At 40.5% G+C, this 23,433-nt stretch overlaps 1 protein-coding gene across 7 annotated transcripts in view; it reads right to left on the bottom strand.

The window, feature by feature from the left end:
- The window catches only part of LOC140495844 (ATP-binding cassette sub-family C member 5-like), a 190,835-nt gene that overhangs the window by 51,680 nt on the left and 115,722 nt on the right, over positions 1-23,433 (bottom strand). For 3 of the 7 annotated variants that reach the window (XM_072595007.1, XM_072595008.1, XM_072595009.1), the window contains 2 exons: positions 8,970-9,084; positions 5,356-5,568 (listed from right to left, as the gene is read on the bottom strand). The exons of 1 other annotated variant lie outside the window; for it this stretch is intronic. In XM_072595007.1, the coding sequence (XP_072451108.1) occupies positions 5,356-5,568; positions 8,970-9,084 (328 nt within the window). Of the gene's footprint in view, positions 1-5,355; positions 5,569-8,969; positions 9,085-23,433 lie in introns of those variants that run through there. 3 more of the 7 variants (XM_072595011.1, XM_072595014.1, XM_072595015.1) reach the window with 2 other exon arrangements.

Raw genomic sequence — 23,433 nt, 5'->3', positions numbered from 1 at the left:
ACTTGATCCGTATAGGTATATGAGAGGAGAAAGATTTAAAAAGGACATGAGGGGCAACATTTTACACAGAGAGTGGTTCCTATGTGGAATGGACTGCCAGTGAAAGTGATGGATGCAGGTAAAATTACAACATTTAAAAGGCATTTGGATAACTTCATGAAAATGAAAGCTTTAGAGGAATATGGCCAAGCACAAGCTAATGGGTCTTGTTTAGTTCAGGAACATGGCCGGCGTTGACTAGTTGGACTGAAGGGTCTATTTCCATGCTGTATAACTCTACGTAACACAAGATTTAAGGACACAGGTGATCTGAAGATCATGAAACAAAGATTCTACATACTGCTGGTGTCAGGTCTTTACAAAAATGAAGGGAAACTAAAGTTAACCTAGGAAAACAAAGTATATGCTAACAGCCCTCTTGGTGTTCTCCCTCACTGTCACCTCATACTACTAGAGGTCCTGTTGGCCAGAGGTGAAGCTATTGGTGCAGTGAAGTAGCCAAATAATTACATAGCATGTTGGTAAAGGCAGGAACATCCTACAATTCAATAAATTGTTACTAGTTTAAGGCAAATTGGCTCAGAAGTTTATTGATACAGACAAAAGCTAGGTGCAGGGGACAATTAAAATAGAATAGTTCAGAATTCCAATCCTTTTCTAATCTGGTTTGGCTGACTGTAGTTTTAAACTGAAGATCTCAAGGACATTTGGCCTAAGCTGGTGGGGTCCTCTTTAAATATGCAGATTGGTCTCCAATGATATCAGATGTTATTTTAACTTAAAAATATTGTGTGCAATTCTGGTCTCCCTCCTACAAGAAGGATGTTGTGAAACTTGAAAAGGTTCAGGAAAAGTTTACAAGGATGTTGTCAGGGATGGAAGTTTGAGCTATAGGGAGAGGCTGAATAAGCTGGGACTACTTTCCCTGGAATGTCAGAGGCTGAGGGGTGACCTTATAGAGGTTTATAAAGTCATGAGGGACACAGGTGGGATGAATATCCAAAGTCTTTTCCCTGGGGTGGAGGTGTCTAGGTCAAGAGGGCATAAGTTTAGGCTGAAAGGGAAAAAATTTAAAAGGGACCTAAGGGGCAACTTTTTCACATAGAGGGTGGTGCGTGTATGGAATGAGCTGCCAGAGGAAGTGGTGAAGCTCAGCATTTAAAAGGCATATGGATGGACATATGAATAGGAAGGGTTTACAGGGATATGGACAAATTGTTAGCAAATGGGACTTGATTAATTTAGGACATCTGATCGGTTGGACTAAAGGGTCTGTTTCCGTGCTGTACATATCTATGACTCCATGACTCTATTTTCTCCTTAAAATGCTGATCCATGCTTGTTTAGAATTTCTGTTGGTTGCACCCCAACAGAAGTCATTCTTCAACTTGACTTTGACAGAGGTAAAGTAGTAGTTTGAATATTTTAATCATTCCACCAGCGATGGACTTGCCTTCAGCAGCCAAGTCACTAGTCTCTGTAATTAATCCCACCCTAAACTTATACATCTTGCTATCTCTTTTATCTTTTAAGATGCTCCTCAAAATGTTCTTCATCTGTCCTAATATCTCATATGTGGTTCTGTGTTAAATTTTGTTTGATAATGGTCCTGTGAAGTGTTGTGGGAAGTTTTCCTACTCTAAAAGGCAACATATAAATGCTGGTTGTCATTTGTGTTATTGTTTTCCTTCTGTTAAGTCTGACCCTTTCCACAGAAACACTTCCCAGCAAATGTCACTGGAAATCTTGAGTATTCTTTCCTTCAAGTTTATCGCAAATCAATTTAAATACCTAACAGTCTTGTTTAGATTCGTTACTTGAGCATAAAAATGTGATAAAGCATTGAACTAAGTGGCTAAGTACATGTTAATATTCTCACCACAGACAGGATATTGCATTTCAGGTTGAATGAGCAGTAATCTGGACTTCAAGTTTGTTGGGGCCACTAGTTCAAAGTGAAAGGGTAGAAATTTAGGGGAGATATATGTGGAAAGTTCTTTACGCAGAGGGTGGTGGGTGCCTGGAATGCATTGCCAGCGGAGATGGTAGAGGCGGGAACAATAGCAACTCTTAAGATGTATCTAGACAGATACATGAATGGGCAGGGAGCAAAGAGATACAGATCCTGAGAAAATAGACGGCAGATTTAGATAGAGGATCTGGATCGGCACAGGCTTGGAGTGCTGAAGGACCTGTTCCTGCGCTGTAATGTTCTTTGTTATTTGTTTTGTTCTTTCAAGTAAGGATTTGGATGCAGGCTGTTATATGTTTGAAGATTGATGGAGTTATCTCTTGTACCCTCAACAATATCAACTGAGGATAAATTGTTTTGTCATTTATCTTATGGCATTCTGTGTAACACTGTTAATGTAAAGTGCTTTCCATGCCTACTACATAGTCCTAGTCACTATACTTCAATAAGGAACTAACTACATGAAGCTCATTAAAATACTTTGGGGGGGAAATATTACAAAAATGGACGTATACTGTTATAAAGACTGAGTTATTAGGAAAGTTAGAGAGATGTTTTGGTAGTATTGAGAATACTAACATTGTACAATCATAATAACAGACCAATTTCATTATTTTATTTATCTTATTTTACAGCAGACATTTATCTATCTTCTCCACATTTCTTCCAATAAAATTAAGTTTTGTAATTAAGCCTGTTGAAATATGGAAGACGAGAGGACTTTTATACTGATATATTAACACAGAGTTTTTCCTGGCTTTCTCAGAGTTGCTGTAATATGGTTTTCTAGCTGCGTTGTTGGGTCCATCACCACCTGTTGGTAGTGTCAGAGTCTGAGAGTGGTGTGTTTAGCTTTTCCATGTTCTGTTCAGGATGACAGTCATGTGCCCTTTGTCTGCCGGTAGGATTACGATATTTCTGTCTTTTCTGAGTCCTTCCAGGCTTTCCTTTCCAGTGTGTTGAGGGTGTTCCCTTCTTTCTTTCTGCTTAGTGTTGGTGCTACTGCTGGCCAGCTGAAATTCTTCTGTAAGTCTGTTGTCTTTCAGGGTGGATTCCAGTGCTGCTAGGAAGTCCTTGTTGTCCATGTCCCTGTAGTTGAAGTTCATCCCTCATACCAGAACAGCTCTTTCTGTGTCTGTCAGTAGTCGGTCCAACAGGTTCTTTATCCAAGCCTCTGAATTGTCAGAGTTATTACTGTGCGTAAGCTTGGCCAGTTTTTCTTGTAGGGCTAGTCTTTTCTTTGTCTTGGTCCATTGTTGTTTAGTGTCGATGGACCGTTCTAGCACACTTGTCCATTCATGGTTAGTCGCATGAAATTTCTTGTTCGTAATCGTGGAGTCGGTTGTGAGCATCATTTACCATTTCCTGTGGCTGTTCTATTCTGCTGTTCTTCTGGCTTGTGGGGGCCTCTTTCCTCAGGCATTCATGTAGGAAGTTGGTGGGTAGCGCTCCGTTGGGTGGTGTTGGTTTCCCATCTTCAGGCTATTTTAAGCACATAGCAGCCATAGGGATGTGAGATTTTGGAGAAGATTTATAGCTCAGGTTGTGGATCAGTTTGTAAGTTTGCTCGCTGGGCTGATAGACTTGTTCTCAGATATTTTGTCACCATGCTGGGTAGCATCAGTGACCCTCCTATAAAGGCAGGTGTTCTGTCCTGCCTGCTATTTATCTGTCTAGATTTGTTGTGGTAGGCGATATCACTTCCAGTTCTTTTTTTGAGAGCTTGGTAAAAGGGGTCCAAATCTATGTATTTGTTGATGGAGGTCCGGTTTGAATGCCAGGCCTTGAGGAATTCCCATGTGAGTCTTTGCTTATGGTGTGATGGTAGGTTTGTGGGCTACCATGATGCCAAGGGACCGGAGAAGTCTTGTCATTATCTCCAAGATGTCTTTAATGTATGGCAGGATGGCTTGAGTTTCTGGGCGTGTTGTGCCTTCTTATTGAGGTCTGTTGTTCCTGAATACATTGTACAGATGTTTTTCCTCTGCTTCTCATAGTTTCTGGGTACTGCAGTGTGTTGTGGCTCATTTTAATAATGTCCTGATGCAGCTCCATTTGTGCGGTGGGATGATTGCTCCTGTAATTGAGTATCTGGTCAGTGTGTGGCGCTCCTGTAAAACAATGCTCTGTAGCTCTCCATTGGCTTTGCATTCTACCATGACATCTAGGAAGGGGAGTCCGTTGTTGTTTTCTTCATCTTTGGTGAACATTATACCTCTAAGGATGTTGTTTATGTGTTTGTGGGTTTCGTCTATTTTGTTGCGTTTTGTGATGACAAAGGTGTCATCCACATAGTGGATCCAAAACTTAGGCTGAATCATGGAAAGTGCTATTCATTCTAACATTTTCATAAATGCTTCTGCTAAGAGTCCTGATATTGGTGATTCCATTGATATCCAGTTGATTTGTTATAGGTCTTTGAAGGTGAAGTGAGTTGTGAGGCACAGGTCTAGTTTGAGGATACTGCTCTTGTTGATGGAGTTGGTGCTGTCAAGTGTTTGTGTCCTTGGTTTACCTAGCTGTTTCTTGCTCCATCCTGGGACAGGTTAAACAAAGACATGTGCATGAATTCCCAGAGGCCTGGCATTCAAACTGGAACTCCATTGCAAACATATTGATTTGGACCCCATTTACCAACCTCTCAGCAAAAGAACCAGAAATGATATATTCTACCACAACAGACCAAGACAGATAAAAAGCAAGTGGGACAGAACACTAGCACTTCATCGGAGGCTCAGTGATGATGTTACCTAGCATGGTGATGAAATGTCTGAGAAACGTTTACCAGCTCAGTGAGCAAACTTGCAACCTGACCTTGTCTGCTACCAGCAGGTAACAGAAAAATTGCAGGTAATATTGTCAGACGTATGTTGGAGGTGGGCGATACTTCCTGCTGGATAAAATGGGTATCATTTGGATCTTAAAACTATGGATAGATTTGTTGTACTTGATGTAGCACAAAAGTGCATTACCACAGTGATCCTGATATAATATAATATCTGATATTAGATATCTAAGTAATTATATAAATTTACAGTTGTTTGTCTTCAGAAAAGAGACTTGATGTCTATTAATTGACATTATGACAGAAATTTACAAAATATACCGTACCACAATATGAGGGAAACCATTTTGTTTAAAGAGAGAAAGGAACTCATATCAGACCAATTTGCATAAAGACTAATATGTAGAATAAGCTACTAAAAAAATTCATTAAAATGGAAAGTTTAAATTACACAAGCAATTAGATTTCTACACAGAGAAAAATAATTGAGAAAAGAATATTGCAGGCTGGGGTTAATATTAGTTTAAAAGGTCATGCTTATTCAATAAATTGTCCTTGCTAGTTACTAGAAATTCATAAGTTCATCATTTTCACTTGCCTCCATTCTTGTCTGGTTCCTTTGTTTGAAACTCTGTGCTGGAATCTGCTGAACTCTGATTTGATATCACTGGTAAACTTTGCACAGACTCGCTCATTCTTACATCTCTTCCTTGTAGTTTGATATATGACCTGCTTCCAAAAACCCTGACCTGGTACATGAAATCTCCCTCAGATACCACTTTGCGGATCACTACTGTTCCATATCCTCGACCTGATGAGAAAGAACTTACTAAAATATTTGCAGGCAGTGAACATTTAATTTTTTGCTTCATTAGACTTACAATGGAAACAGGAAAGCATTTGAGAAACTTAATTTATTTGAGAAACACAATTCAAAGATATATAGCAGTCTACTGCCCCTCATTTACCTATCATAGAATCATAGAATCCCTACAGTGTGGAAGCAGGCCATTCAGTCCATCAAGTCCACCCAGACCCAACCCATAACCCAATCCCTGTAACTCTGCATTTCCCATGGCTGCACAGGATAGAATGGGCTACTTAGCTTGGCCAATGGGGCCACTCAGCCACTATGCTGCCGCTGAAACATCCGAGAACATGTTAACTAGAAAGGACTTAAACATTGACTGCCTTTTCTCTGCCTACATCATGGTTAGTGACATGAGTAAGAAGTTAATATTTTTAACTGACATACAACAGAGAAGTGGCCTCAAACATACACTTAGTTACAAACCTCGTGCTTAAAATAACAGATCAAAATATTTAAAGAGCTTACAGCCCACTGATAGTCAAAAGAGCGACATATTGCACTGAACTTTTTCAGATTCAGCTGAATTGTTACAGCTGGATGAAAAACAGATGCTGCAAATCAGCCATTCATTTGACATCCTGCTTAATCTTCCTTTCCATTTGGAGTAAAAATTTGCTGTTCAACATTGTTCATCATGATTTAAAGTTCAAGTTGGCTCTATTTGACTTTTAGTATGTAAGGATACTGGTGAGAGAGGATCCTTACATACAAATAAGGAAAGACACAACTTTGACTGGGACAACACATCCATCCTGGGACAAGCCAAACAGAGACATGCACGACAATTCCTAGTAGCATGGCATTTCAACCGGAATTCTATCAACAAACACATAGAGTTAGACCCCATCTACCACCCCTGAGAAAAAGAACAGGAAATGACATCACCAACCCGAAGAAACTCCAACTCTGTGGGAAGCTAGGGAAGTGATTGCTGGGCCCCTTGCTGAGATATTTGTATCATCGACAGTCACAGGTGAGGTGCTAGAAGACTGGAGGTTGGCTAACTATTTAAGAAAGGTGGTAAGGACAAGCCAGGGAACTATAGACTGAGACTGGTGTCAGTGGTGGATAAGTTGTTGGAGGTAATCCTGAGGGACAGGATTTACACATATTTGGAAAGGCAAGGACTGATCAGGGATAGTCAACATGGCTTTGTGCATGGGAAATCATGTCTCACGAACTTGATTGTATTTTTTGAAAATATAACAAATCTGATTGATGAGGGCAGACAGGTGAATGTGATCTATATTGACTTCAGTAAGGCATTTGACAAGGTTCCTCATGGGAGAGTGGTTAGCAAGGTTAGATCTTATGGAATACAGGGAGAACTAGCCATTTGGATACAAAACTGGGTCAAAAGTAGAAATCAGAGAATCGGAGGGTGGTAGTGGAGGGTTGTTTTTCAGATTAGAGGCTTGTGACCAGTCGAGTGCCACAAGGATCTGTGCTGGTCCACTACTTTTCATCATTTATATAAATGATTTGGATGTGAACATAGGAAATATAGTTAGTAAGTTTGCAGATGACACCAAAATTGGATGTGTAGTGGACAGTGAAGAAGGTTACCTCAGATTACAATGGGATCTTGATCAGATGAGCTAATGGGCTGAGGAGTGGCAGATGGAGTTCAATTTAGATAAATGTGAGGTGCATTTTGGGAAAGCAAATCTTAGCAGGACTTATACACTTAATGATAAGGTCCTAGGGAGGGTTGCTAAACAGAGAAACCTTGGAGTACACGTTCATAGTTGAACGTGTTGAAAGTAGAGTCACAGGTAGATAGGATCGTGAAGGCGGCATTTGGTAAGCTTTCCTTTATTGGTCAGAGTATTGAATATAGGAGTTAGGAGGTCATGTTGCAGCTGTACAGGACATTGGTTAGGCCACTTTTGGAATATTGCATCCAATTCTGGTCTCCTTCCGGACAGAAGGATGTTGTGAAACTTGAACGGGTTCAGAAAGTATTTACAAGGATGCTGCCAAGGTTGGAGGATTTGAGCTATAGGGAGAGGCTGAATAGGCTGGGGCTGTTTTTCCTGGAGTGTTCGAGGCTGAGAGGTGACCTCAGAGATTTATAAAATCATGAGGGGCATGGATAGGATAAACAGACAAAGTATTTTCCTTGGGATGGAGAGTCCAGAGCTAGAGGGCATAGGTTTAGGTGAAAGAGGAAAGATATAAAAGGGACCTAAGGAGCAACCTTTTTACGCAGAGGGTAGTGCATGTATGGAATGAACTGCCAGAGGAAGTGGTGGAGGCTAGTACAATTACAACATTTAAAAGGCATCTGGATGGCTATAAGAATAGGAAGGGTTTAGATGGATATAGGCCAAGTGCTGGCAAACTGAACTAGATTAGGTTGGAATATCTGGTCAGCGTGGATGAGTTGGACCAAAGGGTCTGTTTCCTTGCTGTACATCTCTATGACTCCATCTATAAAACCCAAACATATAAATAGAAAGCAGGAATCATCAGCAGTGCTTTGCCCGGAGGCCCACTGAAGAGGTTACTTAGTAGGGTGACAAAACGTCTTGAAATGAACCCTCCAGCTCAGCGAGCAAACCTACATCCAGAACCTCAACTTGAGCTACAAATCTTTTCAAAACACGCTAATCTCTACGACTCTATGACTTTGTGACTCAGTATTTGATGGCAACATTCTGATGCTAATTAATCTCCTTTGTTTTTACTCTCACTGAATCCACTACTTCAATAACTAACATGCATGTTCTCATCCAAGATCTCAACTTCAGATTTGAAGCCAACTGTAAATCTAACCCTGCACCCCAAGTCTACATTTACCGCACTTCGACGAAACAGAGCCCAGTTTTACTCCGAACCTCAGTCCCATCTTGTACACAGTTGCCAAACTACCCTGTGTGAATGCAAACTGGAACTTAGCCTAAGTACACATTCTAGCCTTCACCAATATTCAAACATGACATATCCACATTTTCACAGACCATATCCACATTTTCACAGACCATATCCCAAAGTCATCCTTCAACTCATCCTGAACTGCAGCTTCTCTCCACAATGTTGCACTACAAAGCCCCAAATCACTCCCAGTTCTATCAATTAGTTGACCATTTTAAATAAATACTTCTGTTCTTGCATGCAATTAAATAGATAAAAATGATTCACATATATTGAGAAATGTGTTAGGCTAAATCAATGTATTTTTGTATTTTATCTCTCACATACACTGACATAAAGGAACACCCATACAATAAATATAAACACTTCACCCATCAGAAAACAACTTCAACCATACTCTCATTACTGAAAATATATGTTAACCACATGCACATCCAGGTACAGAAATAGGCACCCCTCAATACCTTCCTTCTTCTTTTCATGTACAATAGACACAGACTTGCTCACTGACAGGAGATTTCTCGGTCCTTGATGTCCAGTTTTTCTAGTGGTGTTTTTCAAGTTCTTCTGAATAAGGTTCTAGAATTTAATGTGGTACATTGGTGTTGATTATTAGACATGCTATAGTCTCTAATTTCCTTGTATTTTTCTGTGCAAGATGGACATAACTCAGTGCAATGTCAATCTTCAATGTAATAGATCAAGGAAATTCAGATGTAAATGACTATGACCAATCTTTTGAACCAACTCGATGAAACTGTCACTAACATTGGTAATTATTATCCCACTCTTGCACAAATGGTTGTACAGTATGGGTTTTCTGCCTTGAGGTCAGTTCTGAAATGACCTTAATGTTACACCTGATTGAATAGGTCATTAGAAATCAAGCTCCACTATTCCCAAGTCATCACAAAAATTAAAAGGTTTGAAAATGGGAAAGAATTCCCCAATTTACCTGTCTTTTTGACCCATGTTAGCAGAAAGCATGGCTAGGTTTCCAATCTTAACAGGGATAATTAATTATTACAAATAAATACATTACAACTACAGATAAACAAGCAAGAACCATCTGTTCAACCAGTTACATAGTTGTTGGCAAGTAGAAAGCTTTTGTTATTGATAATTGGTCACTTGCTCACAGACCAATTTGCTACTTGTTGATGATTAAATCTTCATACGTACACAGCCCTGGCCTCCAGATCATCTGCAAACTTATGACTACTGTGCAGCAACTATGTAAACAGCACTTACAAGTCAGGTTACTTGCTTTTAAAAAGTACTGTAATCCTTCACCAATCCTTGCTTTTTAAGACAGCCCTTTTTCCATTTTAGTTCACAATCTTAAATACAGAAAAATAAAAAGATATGGCATTTACAGTAAATTAGTACCTAATATTTCAGATACAGTACAGCCTTTTCTTGAATGTGAACAATTCATTTTATTTCTTTTCACTAAGCCAAACACTGTTTTCTATATTCTCGACTGTTATATTTATCAGATCTCAGATTGAAATCTGATCTGATAGTTTTTTTTAAACTTATCAAAGTGGTCTTTCATTGAACCACACATATGCAGTGCTGCAGATTTGATTTTATCATTAAAACATGAGTTTATTATGCAAAAGAACTAACAATAAAATAGAATAAACTAAGCCATTTACATGTAACACAATTTTAAAGATTTTGAAACACATGATAAAATAAAATCGCATTTATCCCAACAACATCTTTTACAGGACACAAACACCAGAAAGACTCCCTTCTTTATGGCACAAATAGTTTGACATCACTGATGCATCAAATTCTGGGCTTTCTGTTCATTCAACTAAGCTAAACTTTCTCAGCTTCAAATAATCCCTTCTGGATATGAACTAAACACTCCTAGTCGGGAACTTGCAAACTAAATTCCTTATATTGAGGTAACCGATTTCTTAACAATTTTAAACTACCTCTTTTCTTTAGGGAAACTGCTTCACACACTTAATTTCCAACCAGGACTTATGCAAACTAAAAGCAAAAAGTGTTCCTTTAAGCAAAAGAAAAGTCCAGATCCTTCTAACTGGAAGCTGCCTAAAGCACTCAATGGTTTACTCTGTCTCGCTGTAAAACACATTCATCACAAAGATCACCCCAGTACACTCCAGGAAGTCACTCGCTCATACATAAATAAAGGCTCCAGAAATGCTGACAAGTTGCTCACCAAAACCCCCTCAGACACACTGACCAAAACTCTCATGCTGGCATTTTAAAATCCAAACTCTAAAATAAATGTTACACTAATAGTAGAGGCCAGTACAATGATAGCATTTATGAGACATCTGGATAGGTATATTAATAGAATGTGTTTTAGAGGGAAATGGGCCAAGTGCTGTCAAATGGGACTAGATTAGGTTAGGATATCTGGTTGGCCATGGATGAGTTGGATTGAAGGGTCTGTTTTCGTGCTGTACCTCTCTGTATGACTCCATTATACACAGATTCCATGGCCATAATTCAAATTATCACATTTGATTTTCTTAAACTTGCTCTGAGTAATTGATAATTTTTGGCAAAACTGTATGCATCAGATCAATACAGATGGAGTTTTTGTTTAATGTAAATGTAAAACTTAATATTTCATCATACAGGTGTTCCAAATGACATTAGACACCATAGATGCTGCCAAACCTACTGAGTTTATCTGTCATTTCCTGTTTTTATAGAATCTTGTACATTTCAATTAAATTACCACAGATTCCTCTAACTTAACTGAAGAAAAGCCTAACCTGTCCTACATTTCCATTTAAGACAACTCTAGGTATTTGTCTAGTAAACCTTCTCGTAACTGCTGCCAACATATTTACAACCTTAAGTAAGGAAACCTGTACAATATACAATATTTCAGATATGGTCTGACCAATGCCCTGTACAGCATAACTTCCCTCCTTTTGTATTCAATTCCCTTCCCAATAAATGATAGCATTCTATTAACTTGCCTAATTACTTGCCAGAGCTGCATACTGACTTAATACAATTCGTATACTAGAACACAGATTCCTCTGGATTTCAGCACTCTGCAACCCCTTAGGTTTTAAATCAATACTTTATCATTCATCCTGTTAAAATGGACAATTTAACATTTTCACACATTAAACTTAATTTTCCAAGATCTACATCCATTCACTTAATCTATCTATACTCCTTTGTAGACTCCTTGCATGATCTTCACAACTTAAAAAAAAAAATTCATGGGATGCTGGTTGGGCCAGTGTTTGTTGCCCATGTTTAGTTGTCCTTGAAAAGGTGGAAGTAAGCTGTCTTTTTGAAACATTGTAGTTCATTACTATAGATAGACCCACAATGCTGTTAAAGAGGGAGTTCCAGGTTTTTGACCCAGTAGTACTGAAAGAACAGCAATATATTTTCAAGTCCCAGATTCCAGATTTTTATTTTTGAACTCAAAATCCTATGAGCTGCTGTGGTGGGATTTGAACTCCAACTTGCAGAACATTAACTGGATCTTCAGATTACTATTCCAGCTATAATATCACAGTGCAATAGCCTACCCATTCACCTACTTTCCTATATAACTTCATCATCAGTACTGCAAAACGTCGACACCCTGCATTAACCGCTTGGGCTCACCACTTGCTACATGTTAACCAGAAAGTCACCTATTCATGCATGTTGCCTGTTAGCTAGCCAATTTTATATCCACTTCAATAAGTGATCAATACATGATGATCTCTTATGCTCATAATGATCTTTGATGCAGTGCCTTATCTAATCCTGTCTGGAAAACCAGTAATTCAGCAGTTCCCCTTTATCAGTACATATTACTTCTTCAGGGATACCAATAAATCAGTTAAATCAATAAATCTGTATCACAAACCCATGCAGTCTCTGCTTGATCACCTTGAACCACTCTGAGTGCCCTACTGCACACTTATAACATAATTGATTATAGCTTTTAAAATCTTCCCTATGAACAGGTGTTAAGCTAACTAGCCAGTTGACTTCAATAGTTTCCTGATTTCTGTCTCTTTCCCTTTTAAAATAAAGGATTACAACTGTTTTCTCAATCTAATACAACATTTCCCAATCAAAGGAACTTGCAAAAATTAAAATCAACATGTTAACTATCTCATTGTTCACTTTTATTAAGACCTTGGGATGAAGTCTGTCAGGACCTGGAGAACCTAGTCAGCACACAGCTCCAACAATATATGAATATTATTTTTAATATGAGTATAATGTATTCAAGATTTTCAGAAAACAAATAGGTGAATCCACGAGGTGTGATGTGCCAGCCAGTTTAACGACAGAACAGGCTATTTTTAGACATGGATCTCGAATAGGACCGTTCAGTTGTGAAGAAAGCTGCCAAAATGCTCTACTGTTACAATTGCAAGAGTAAAACATCTGGATCCAACGCCATCATCTACAGGCCAGTCCAAAATTAGGGACAACCAGATCTTACAATCCTGTCCCCTATCCCCACTTGCTGATTGCTGCAGGACATGTGTTGTGTGTGTTCTTTTACTTAGGTCGAAGATGTACATCCCAGGTGGGACTTCTCGGTTCAAATTTTAAATCCTCAAGGTCCCTTGAGTGGGACATGTTTTAACACAGAAAGACTATTTCAGATCATTCACATGGTCCTTGACAGAATGCAGGTCCAGTTCCAGCAGCAAGAAAATCTCAACGACTGGAGATCTCCTTACTGCTGCAGCCTTCTTCCACTATCACAGCCATTTCACTTCAAGAAAAAAACTGGGGTAAAGAAGAAATCTCTGATGATCTCAGGAATGCTGCATTGTCACTGTCTTCAAGAAAGAAGTAGATTGTTAGAACTACTGAGAAACCTCCCTGCACTCTGAGTTCGGCAGGGATATCTTCTTTGTCCCAGTCTTTCAGGAACTAAAACTGCTAGGGAGAGGAGGAAAAGAGAGGAATCCTGGCAAGTGAGCCACCTTAGAGCTTGTGTAGAAAAGAGTATTGTACCTCCCTCAAGGTGCCTTTTCTCAAATGGGGAGCCTCCACTGATCTTTCCCACCCTCACATTCTTCTCCACTTTGGCCTTTGGAAACCAACTTCCCCGTTCTTAACCCCCCCACCAGGTGTCCTGCCCTGGCTCCACTGACAGTGTCCCATGTTATCCAGTTTCAGTCTAGTTGTTGTAAAGACCATATTTTTCCATATTTTTGATTGTGGACCGAATGGGAAAAGAACTAATTTAAAACCAAGAACTAGAAATGGGATTACTTCAATTTTTTTTAAAAATGAAGTTACCAAAGCTCTTCGTAAGTGGTATTTACACTGCTATATTAAAACAAAGAACAGTTGATGCTTCAAATTTGAAATGAAAACAGAAATTGCTGGAGAAGCTCAGCAGATCTGGCAGCACCTATGGAAAGAAAGCAGAATTAGTGTTTCCATTCCAGAGTCACTGAACCTGATGGATTAACTCTGCTTTCTCTCCACAGAGGCTGCCAAACCTGCTGAATTTCCACAGTTATTTCTGTTTGTGTTGTTAACACGGCTAATTTGTTCAATCATTAGGGGAGGTCCAGACAGCAACAAGTAGCTGATTGGTTTGTGATGACCAGTTGTTGATGATGATGAAAGCAATCATGTGATTGACTTCTGGGAGCTGAAAAGCTTTGGATGTGAACAATACTGCCTAATGCTATGGACCTCTGGAAGGGGAGATGTGTTTCCCTCTGCAGTTAAAAAAATACCAAAGAAAGCCAGTTTGTTTTCCTTCAGCAGTTGCTGTAAGATGTAAATTTGCCTTCATTGCTTAGTCCTATGAGTATAAGAGTTGGGAAGTCATGTCGTAGTTGTACAGGATATTGGTGAGATCTCTTCTGGATTACTGTGTCCAGTTCTGGTCAGCCAATTAAAGGAAGGATATTATCAAGCTGGAGAGAGTTCAGAAGAGATTTAGATTAGATTAGATTACTTACAGTGTGGAAACAGGCCCTTCAGCCCAACAAGTCCACACCGACCCGCTGAAGCGCACCCACCCATACCCATTCCCTTACATTTACCCCTACATCTAACACTACAGGCAATTTAGCGTGGCCAATTCACCTAACCTGCACATTTTTGGACTGTGCGAGGAAACCGGAGCACCCGGAGGAAACCCACGCAGACACGGGGAGAATGTGCAAACTCCATACAGAGAGTCGCCTGAGGTGGGAATTGAACCCGGGTCTCTGGCGCTGTGAGACAGCAGTGCTAACCACTGTGCCACCGTGCCGCCCACTACCAGGATGTTGATGGGTATAGGTGGTTTGAGTAATAAAGAAAGTTGGATATGCTGTGAGTGTAAGAGATTGAGAGGTAACCTGATGAAAGTTTATTAAATGAGAGGTACGGATGCAGTTGATGCTAGTTGTCTTCTCCCTAAAATGGGGAATTCGAAGACTGGGGACACATTTTTAAGAGGAGAGGAGATTTTAAAAAGACATAAGGCACAATTTCTTTTACACGATGGTGGTTCAAGTATGGAATGAATTCCCTGAGGAAGTGGTGGGTATAATTACAATATTTAAAAAGCATTTGGACAGATATATGAATAGGAAAGGTTTGGAGGGATATGGGCCAGGAGCAGGCAGGTAGGACTAGTTTAGTCTGAGATTATGTTCGGCATAGACTGAACATAGAACATAGAACATAGAAAAATACAGCGCAGTACAGGCCCTTCGGCCCTCGATGTTGCGCCGACCGAAGTCTACCTAACCTACACTAGCCCAATAACCTCCATATGCTTGTCCAATGCCCGCTTAAATGACCATAAAGAGGGAGAGTCCACCACTGCTACTGGCAGGGCATTCCATGAACTCACAACCCGCTGAGTAAAAAAATCTACCCCTAACATCTGTCCTATACCTACCACCCCTTAATTTAAAGTTGTGTCCCCTAGTAACATCTGACTCCATTTGCGGAAAAAGGTTCTCACTGTCAACCCTATCTAAACCCCTAATCATCTTCTAAACCCCTAATCATCTGGTTGGACCAAAGGGTCTGTTTCCATACTGTCTAACTCTAAAGAAATCAAAAACTTTATAACCTGTGAATCAGGTTACTCTGCTTCTTGCAAGAAAGTGAAAGTACCAGAAGAGAGGTTGGCAAGCAGAAGATCATGCCAGTGAACCCTGGAGACAGAAGTCACTGAACTATCTCCTCAGTTCTTTTTCCTCCACCCATAACATCAATGTTTTTGTCAGTCTGTGTCTGTCCATATTTACGTGTAGAGGGAGTTTTATAATGGGGCAAGAGTTTACCTGATAGAGTTATGTCAACAGTTCATAGATGTTCACCTGAAGCTACAATATACTTGATTGGGTAGGATAAGAGAGAATGTTCACAGAGGATGATGAACATTTAAATTCAAAGAGAAAACAGGTGAGTCAAGAAGACAGAAATTATCAACAAGGATGTTGGAAGGTTGGATGCTATTTATTTTAAAGTAAGGAATCTGACAGACAAGGCAGTGAGTTGAGGGTATAAACTGAAACACAGGTTTATTATATTATTGCTGTCACTGAGACATGGTTGAGGGAGGGGATGGTTTGGCAGCTGAATATTCCTGGATATATGGTCTTCAGACAAGACAGGAAAGGAAGGTAAAAGAGCAGAAGCTGTCACAATATTGATCAGGGAATCAATTATAACATAGGAGGAATGATGTCTCAGAATGCTCAAGTGACAGTAGAACCTAAAAACAAAAAAGGAGCAATCACATTGCAGGCAGTTACTATAGATCCTGTAATAGTCAGATAAAAATAGAATAGCAGATGAGTCGACAAATTTCAGAGAAGCGCAGAAGTAACTGGTTAGTGATAATGCCGGATTTTAGCATTAACTGGAGCAGTGATACATTAAAAGGTTTAGAGGGAGCGGAATTCTTGCAATGCACCTCGGAGAGCATTTTAAGCCGGTATGTAGAAAACCTGACAAGAGGGGGGATTGTTATTGAGTCATAGAGTTATACAACATAGAAACAAAACCTTTGATCCAACTCATCCATACTGACCAGATATCTTAAACCGATCGAGACCCATTTGCCATCATTTGACCCATATCCCCTTAAATTCTTCTTATTCACGTAACCATTCAAATGTTTAAATGTTGCAATTCTACCAGCCCCCAGCACCTCTTCTGGTAGCCCAATCCATACACTCACCACCCTCTGCGTGAAAAGTTGCCCCTCAGGTCCCTTTTAAATCTATCCCTTCTCATCTAAAAGCTACGTCCTCTAGTTTTGGACTTGTCTACCCTTGGAAAAAGACCTTGCCTGTTCACCCTATCCATGCCCCTCACTACCAGGTCACCCCTCAGCTCCGATGCTCCAGGGAGAAAAGCCCCAGTGTATTCAGTCTCTCCTGACTGCTCAAACTCTCCACACCCAGCAGCATTCTTGTAAATCTTTTCTGAACTCTTTCAAGTTTAACAACATCTCTCCTATAGCAGGGAGACTAGAATTAAACGTAGTATTTTGAATGTGGTCCCATCCATGCCCTGTACAGCTGCAACACAACATCCCAACTCCTATACTCAATGCACTGATCAACGGAGGCAAGTATTCCAAATGCCTTCTTCACCACCCTATCTATCCATGACTCCACTTTCAAGGAACTATGCATTTGCACCCCTACATCCCTTTATTTAGCAATACTCCCCGTTTACTGCATAAGTCTTGCCCTGGTTTGCCTTTCCAAAATGCAACATCTCACATTTATCTGCATTAAACTCTATTTGCCACTCTTCAGTCCATCTGCTCAAATTCCCACTGGACTTGGAGAGACTCTTTTTCACTATCCATGACACCATCAATTTTGGTGTCACCTGCAAACTTTCGAAGATACTTCCAAATCATTAATATGAATGATGAAAAGCAGTAGACCCAACATCAATCCTTGTGGCACACCCCTGGTCACAAGCCTCCAGTCCAAAAAACAACTCTCTACCACAACCCCATCTCCTACCTTGCTGAAATTCGTACAGACAATTTCTACTGCTCTGCCTTCAATCATTTTTGTCACCTCTTCAAAAAACTTAATCAAGTTCTTGAGACACAATTTCCCATTCTCAAAGTCATGTTGACTAATCAGTCCTTGCCTTTCCAAATGCATGTAAATCCTGTCCCTCAGAAACCCCTTCAACAACTTACTCACCACTGACATCAGGCTCACCAGTGTATAGTTCACTGGCTTTTGCTTACCACTCTATAGTTTCCTGGCTTTGGTTCTGGCCCTAACATTAGATAATGAAACCAAGCAAGTGGTTGAAGTATCAGTGCTAGAGGGATTTGCAGAAAGCGATTATAACACTGTTAGATTCAAAAATCTTATGGAAAATTGCAAGATTGAGTTTGAAATCAAAATTCTAAACTGGGGGATGAACAATTTTAATAAGACCAAACATGATTTGGCTAGAGTGGAGTGGGAGATGATACTTTTAGGTGAATCAGTGTCAAAGCTGTGGGACATTTAAGAAAGAAATAGAAACATACTCCAATAAAGATAAAGGGTGTTACCAACAAATCTAGCAAACCATACATATTAAAGGATGTAAAAGATTAGATAAAGAGAAAAACAGGGGCTTACAGCAGATAACATATGCTCAGAACAGCATAAGCCCTCAAGGAGTACTGAATGTACAAGGGGGAAACCTCAAAAGAGCAAAAAGAGAGCATGAAACAAGAATAACAGGTAAAATAAAGGAAAATCCAAGTTATTTTGTGAGTACATTAAGGGTAAATGGATAATTAGAATAATAGGACCACAGTGGTAATTTATGGATGGAGCCAGAGGATGATGTAGATGGGGTTCTAAATTGATACTTAGTGTTGGTGTTCTCCAGTGAGAGGGACAATGTCGGTATGGAAATTAGGGAGAAGGACTTCGGCATACTTAAAGAAACTAGCATGATAGAGAGGAAGTTCTTAGTGATCTGGCAGGTTAAAAGGTAGATAAATCTCCCGGAGCAGATGAAATGTATCCCAGTCTGTTCTGTGAGGCAAGAGAGAAAATATTGAGGGCACTGGCTATAATTTTCAATTCCTCTCTGGCTACAGAAGTGCAAGAAGACTGTAGGACAGCCAATGTGGTACTGTTACAACATAGAACATCGAACAATACAGCACAGGACAGGTCCTTTGGCCCTCTGGCCCTCAATGTCACGCTGACCTGTGGACTTTTCTCAGCTAGTCCCCCTACACTATCCCAAAATCATCCATGAGCTTATCTAAGGATTGTTTAAATCTCCCTAACGTGGCTGAGTTGACGATATTAGCAGGTAGGGCATTCCACGCCCTTACCACTCTCTGTGTAAAGAGCTTGCCTCTGACTACAGTCTTAAATCCATCACCCCTCAATTTGTAGTTATGCCCTCTCGTACAAGCTGACGTCATCATCCTGGAAAAAGTCTTTCTTTGTCTACCCTATCTAATCCTCTGATCATCTTATATGTCGCTATCAAATCCCCCCTTAGCCTTCTTCTTTCCAATGAGAAAAGATCCAAGTCTCTCAGCCTTTCCTCATCAGACCTTCCCTCCAGACCAGGCAACATCCTGGTAAATCTCCTCTGCACCTTTTCCAATGCTTCCACATCCTTTTTGTAATGGGGCGACCAGAACTGTACACAATATTCCAAGGGTGGCCACACCAGCATTTTGTATAGTTGCAGCATGATATTCTGGTTCTGGAACTCAATCCCTCTACCAATGAAACCTAACACACTGTATGCCTTCTTAACAGCAGTATCCACCTGGGTGGCAACTTTCAGGGATCTATGCACATGGACTCCAAGATCCCTCTGCACATCCACACTACCAAGAATCTTTCCATTGACCAAGTACTCTGCCATCCTGTTATTCTTTCCAAAGTGCATCACCTCACATTTAGCTGCATTGAACTCCATAAAAATTGTTATTCAAGAAGAAAGCAAGGGATAAACCAGGAAACTAAGGACCAGTCAGTCTAACCTCAGTGATGGGGAAACTACTGAAAGCAATTGAGAGACAGAATTAGGCTTCACTTGGACAGACATGGGTTACTTAAGAATATCAGCATGGTTTTGTTGAATGGAGGTTACGTCTGACCAAAATAATTGAATTTTTTGAAGAGGTTTGAAATAACTACATAGGAGTATCCCATCATTCAGTCACCCTTTATTTACTTATGCAAAGTACACTGGTTGTGGGCAGGCAGCTTGGCATGAGTCCCCTGAACTGAGGAGATTCTAAATCTCTTCTTTATATTGGTCAACCAAGGCTTTCCTGATCGGCTCTGGTTAACAACCGCAATTAAGGACCTTAGTCAACAAGGTTTGTGAGGTAACAGCTTTCAGGTGATCCACAAGTTTGTTCAAGACTGTATCACCTATCAAACTTTGTAAGTCATGGGACCTGACTTCACCTTATATCCAGACAGGGCCAATTCCATGGTTCTGGCACCAAACTTCATCCTCCAAATTAAATTCTCTCTCTCGCTTAGAGGGGGCCTGTAGCCAGCATTAGCATTCGCATTCCTGCTGCCATTTCATCCTCCAACACCCCTCAGGTCTGGGAATAACAGGTTTAACCTGCTGTGGAGTCTCCTCCCCATCAGCAACTCCATTGGCGCTATCCCTGTCATTGAGTGTGGGATGGTGCCATAATCGAATAGGAACCGGGACAGTTTGGTATCAAATGATGCTGTAGACTGCTTCTTTAAGCCTACCTTCAATGTTTGGAGCGCTCTTTCTGCCAGACTATTGGACAATAGATGGTATGGAGCTGTCCTTATGTACCAAATGCCATTCAACTTTAGGAAGTACTGAAATTCCCTGCTGGCAAATGACATCCAATTGTCTATTACCAATACTTCCGGGAGAACATATATCGTGAACGATGCTCACAGCTTCTCAATAGTCATCCCTGAGTTTGCCGAATGAACTTTATGCACATCCAACCACTTTGAATGGGCATTCACAATGACCAGGAACATTGAGTCTGTGAAAGGACCAGTCTAGTTGACATGCAACCAAGTCCGGTGTTTACCCAGCTATTCTCATGAATGTAGGGATGCTGTTCGTGGCAATTTTTGTCCTTGTTGGCACTCTGGTCACTGCTCCACCGATACAGCTATGTCAGTATCCAACCTTAGCCACTGGACATAGCTTCTTGCCAGCACCTTAACCTTGGAAACCCTTGGATGACTCTGGTGGAGGTCAACCAATATCTGGTGGTGACCTTTACTTGGGACAATCAATCAGTCTTGCTCCCCTTAGAATATGCCATCCTCTACAGTGATCTGGTCTTGTCGGGTCCAGAAAGGTCCCAGTCCAGGTTGCAGTGGCCCTTCTGTTTCCCACCTTACCACCAGCTATTTCAGTTTCGCTGGACAGGATCTTTTTGTGTCCACAGTCGGATATTGTCAGCAGTAATGCGAAGGGTGTTTAGGAAGGTTAAAAACCAAAACAAACTCTTCAGGGGAGACACCACTGGTGGAATTTCTGCCAGTGGGAGGCAGTTCAAGGTATCTGAATTAGCCACTTGGCTTCCTGGACAGTTTTCTAACTTGTACTTGTACACGCTGAGAATAATGGCCCACCCCTGAATTCTACTGGAAGCTGTGGGCAGCATTGCCTTGTCTTCCTTCAATAGTCCTGACAGGGGTTTGTGAACTGTTACTATGTCATATTCCCATCTATAAAGATAGTGGTGGAACTTTCTCACACCAAAGATGACTGCCAGATCTTCCTTCTCTATTTGGGCATATTTCTGTTCAGCATCAGATAACGTCCGTGAAGCATAAACTATCAGACATTCCGCTCCATTGGGCCATTAGTGATCCAACACTACCCCGATGCCAGATGGGGAGGCATTGCACGTCAGCACTGACCCTTGCTTCAGATTATAATGGGCCAATACCTTAGATGACGATAGCTGCTTTATCACTTCCTGAAAGGCTACTTCTTGGCTACAAGACCATTTCTAAAACTGACCCTTTTTCAAAAGCAGGTGTAAGGGGGCCAAAATGGAGGCCAGGTTACATATGAAGTTTCTGTAATAATTCACTAACCCAAGGAAAGACCAATGTTCTGGTACAGGTGTGGGAGTTGGGCTCCTTTGATCACCCTCACTTTCTCTTCCCACTGGTGTAACCCGGTTTCATCAACTCTGTAAACCAAGTAGGTCATTTGGGGCACCTGGAGCACATATTTTTCCCTTCTAAGGTGCATGCCCACCTGTGAGAAATGTTTAAGCACTATATCCAAGTTCTCCAAGTGCTCTTTATTGGTCTTTTGGTTATTAGTATGTCATATAGATAAATGGAAACCAAAGGTGGCCTTATAAAATGTTCTCTATGGTCTCCTGGCAAAGCGTGCATGCTGATGACACCCCAAATGGCAGTGTTGTATATTGGTATAAACCCTTATGGTATTAATTGTAGCATACTTCTGGGACTCCTCATCCAGTGGCAATTGCAGGTAGGTGTGGCTCCTGTCCAGATTCGTAAAGGACGCTCCCCCCGCAGGTCCTCTATACGAGGGATTGGGTACTTATCCAGCTGTGAGAAGTGGTTTACCTTTTGCTTAAAATCCCCACAACTGAGCCATCAGCCTTCTCAATTGGTGCTGTCCATTCTCCTAACTGCACAAGTTTGATGATTCCATTGCTCTCTAGCTGCCTGATTTCCACCTCTATTTTTGCCTGCAAGGTAAATGGAATTGTGCACACCTTGCAAAATCTCAGAATTGCTTCCTGGTCAAAATGTAAACTGGCTTTTGCCCCTTTGGTAGTCTCAAGGCATACTTGTCTTTGTTAACTAAGGTACAACATTTAGGAGCAGAGAGGTCATGCTTGTATAAAAAGTTGGTTAGGCCACAACCAGAGCATTGTGTACATTTCTGGAATCTGGAAAACATTATTGGAGGGATGTGAATGCAGTGGAGAGAGTGCAGAGGAGATTTACCAGAATGTTGCCTGGACTGAGTTTTTGTATTGAAGAGAGATTGGATAGACTGAGCTTGTTTTCCTTGGAGAAGGAACTGAAGGAGGAACATGATTGAGATGACTAAAAGTATGAGGGACACAGATAGGGTACACAAGAGGGGACCTTACCAGGAGGCATAAGTTTAAGGTAAGGGCAGGAGCTTTGGACAGTATGTGAGGAAGTACTTTGTCACTCAGAGGTAGTGGGAATGTGGAATCCACTGTCTCTAATGGTGGAGGTAGAGGCCCTAGGACTGGAAAATGGAATTCATATAGTTAGATTGCTATTGTTGACCAGTGCAGACTCAATAGATTAAAGGGCTTTTGTCATGACTTTATAACATTACCCCAGTGAAGTGTTGTATCCCTGCCCCTTCTTCATTGGAATAGGCTGTAACCCCAGCAGCATTGCCACTCTTGCTGAAAGCAGAACAAAAAAGCTTTCAGCCAATCATGTTCATCTCCACCTAATTAACACTCCACTGAGCATTACATGATTATGGGCAGCTGTCAGAAGTTCCTTCAAATTTTGTCACTGACTGGAAGCATAACTCAAATATAAAAATTTTGCATATATTTGTATTGGATTGTGAGATCAATGGAAATACTAATATTCTACAATCAAATTTACTAAACTGCTTACAGCATCAAAATTTTAATGGAAGTACAAGCAGATAAGTAGGAATACTTAACATCATGTTTCCATTTAAAATACTTAAGTAAATCTTACGAACATGCAGAATACTGAACTACTGAAAAGAAATTATGGTGAGTGAAATGACTCAGCATCATGTATCAAATAAATATCTGACCTCACAGGCTATGAGGTTCTGTATGTCATAGTCTGATCTGTGCTGAATTAACTGATTGCTGCTTAGGTGTAGTAAGATAAAAACAAATCAGGGCTCTTGATCCTGATTACCAGCCAATGGCACTCTCATCGAAGTGCAAATGTATAC

This window comes from Chiloscyllium punctatum, chromosome 25 (assembly GCF_047496795.1).
Source record: "Chiloscyllium punctatum isolate Juve2018m chromosome 25, sChiPun1.3, whole genome shotgun sequence".
Lineage (NCBI taxonomy): Eukaryota > Metazoa > Chordata > Chondrichthyes > Orectolobiformes > Hemiscylliidae > Chiloscyllium > Chiloscyllium punctatum.
The sequence above is the reverse complement of the archived record's forward strand: the minus strand, read 5'-3'. Positions and strand labels throughout refer to the sequence as shown.